At 46.0% G+C, this 1,520-nt stretch overlaps 1 protein-coding gene across 1 annotated transcript in view; it reads left to right on the top strand.

Annotated features, from left to right (window-relative positions):
* Window positions 1-840: 840 nt before the first annotated feature.
* PPTG_24455 (hypothetical protein) overlaps window positions 841-1,520 on the top strand; it is a gene marked incomplete at both ends in the record, with an annotated part of 1,464 nt that continues 784 nt past the window's right edge. The window contains 2 exons of the mRNA XM_008917233.1: window positions 841-1,080; window positions 1,162-1,443. Of these exons, the coding sequence (XP_008915481.1) occupies window positions 841-1,080; window positions 1,162-1,443 (522 nt within the window). The remainder of the gene's footprint in view (window positions 1,081-1,161; window positions 1,444-1,520) is intronic.

Here is a 1,520-nt window from a genome sequence, read left to right on the forward strand (position 1 = left end):
CGTTAGTCGGCAGTCCAGGGCACTGTGTGTCCAAGTGGATCGCAACGTGATTTTGCGAACCCCACTCCACCACACTTATCTGTACGCACGGGTAGACCTTCAAGTCCAGAGGAAAGGGATCGAGAACCAACCACAAGATTCGCTCCATTGGGTGCCCGGCAAAACTGAATGCGGTACTTATTAAGGTTGCTGACGATACGTACAAGGTCCGGGTCACCTCTCATGTGGCAACTCACGACCACGATGTCGGGCGGGATGTCTACTACTCATATGCTGAGTCCCGTAAAATTACCTCCCCTGGGACGAGAGGTCAAAACACTGATTCAAGGTAAGGAACAGAGTACAATTTTAAAAGTAACGCGTTTAACCAGTTCATGCATAATTTATAGGGGATCCAAGAAGAAGATCCTACGTTACCTAAAAGAGGTGTCGGAAAAACCAGTCCTGCCCAAGGATGTGGAGAACCTCGTCGCTAAATTGCGTATGGAGACTTACACGTCAGAATACAACAACGAGCGAGTGGTAGAGGTCCTGAGAGATCTTAGTGAAGGTCCAGGCAATGCTGTGAACGTTTTCCGCAATAAGACAACGGGTCTTACTTCCTGTATTATATTTCAAACGACTCACATGAGAAGGATGACGCGCAAGTTCCCACAAGCAGTCTGCATAGATGCTACTTATGGCACTAACATCAATCGGTAAGCTGTTGCTCATGTTGGTACAAGGATTACCAATTCTTTGGTATCAGTTTTGAAGTCACAAAACACTCTCATAATTGTGAACTGTTCACCAAATAATGATATTCATTCGTTTTGGTGTAGATATCGCCTCTTTAGCTTCATGGTAACAGACAAGTTCGGATGTGGATCGTTTGCGCAGCACGCGTTGGTCGACGGTGGAAGTAAATTGAATATGTTGTACGCGGTACGAGCGTTCAAGCAGAACAATCCAGCGTGGGTGGATGTGAAAGTCATCGTAATTGACAAAGACTTCATCGAACTGGGTTTACTGTGCGAAGAGTTTCCTTGTGCCACAATTATTCTCTGTCACTTTCACGTCATAGATTATCTGAAGCGAGAAGTGAGCAAAAAAGATTACGGGTTTTCGGCATTCGAGAAAATGCACATCAAAAATATCCTGACGATGATGGTCCGCGCTTAGAACGAGAGCCTGTTTGATGAGTACCTTTCTGCTTTGACGAAGCTGTGTGCGGGAAAACCATTATTTATGGACTATTTCACGGAGAATTGGCTCAATTGTAAGGATCAATGGTGTACTTTCAAGCATGGAAACATTCCGCATCTTGCCAACAACACGAATAACCGTCTGGAAGCTAGTTGGGGTGCTGCCAAGGACTTGCTACATCGTCACATGGCCATGGACGAGTGCATTGATCACCTCCTGTTCTTGCAACAGACCGCCGAAGATCAGTACACTGCCAAGGTGAAGCGCGTGGGCTTCCGGTACAGCCAAAACTATGATGAAGAGATGAGTATGTTGGCAAAACTGGCAACTCATCA

Source organism: Phytophthora parasitica (assembly GCF_000247585.1).
Source record: "Phytophthora parasitica INRA-310 unplaced genomic scaffold supercont2.96, whole genome shotgun sequence".
Taxonomy (NCBI): Eukaryota; Oomycota; class Peronosporomycetes; order Peronosporales; family Peronosporaceae; genus Phytophthora; species Phytophthora nicotianae.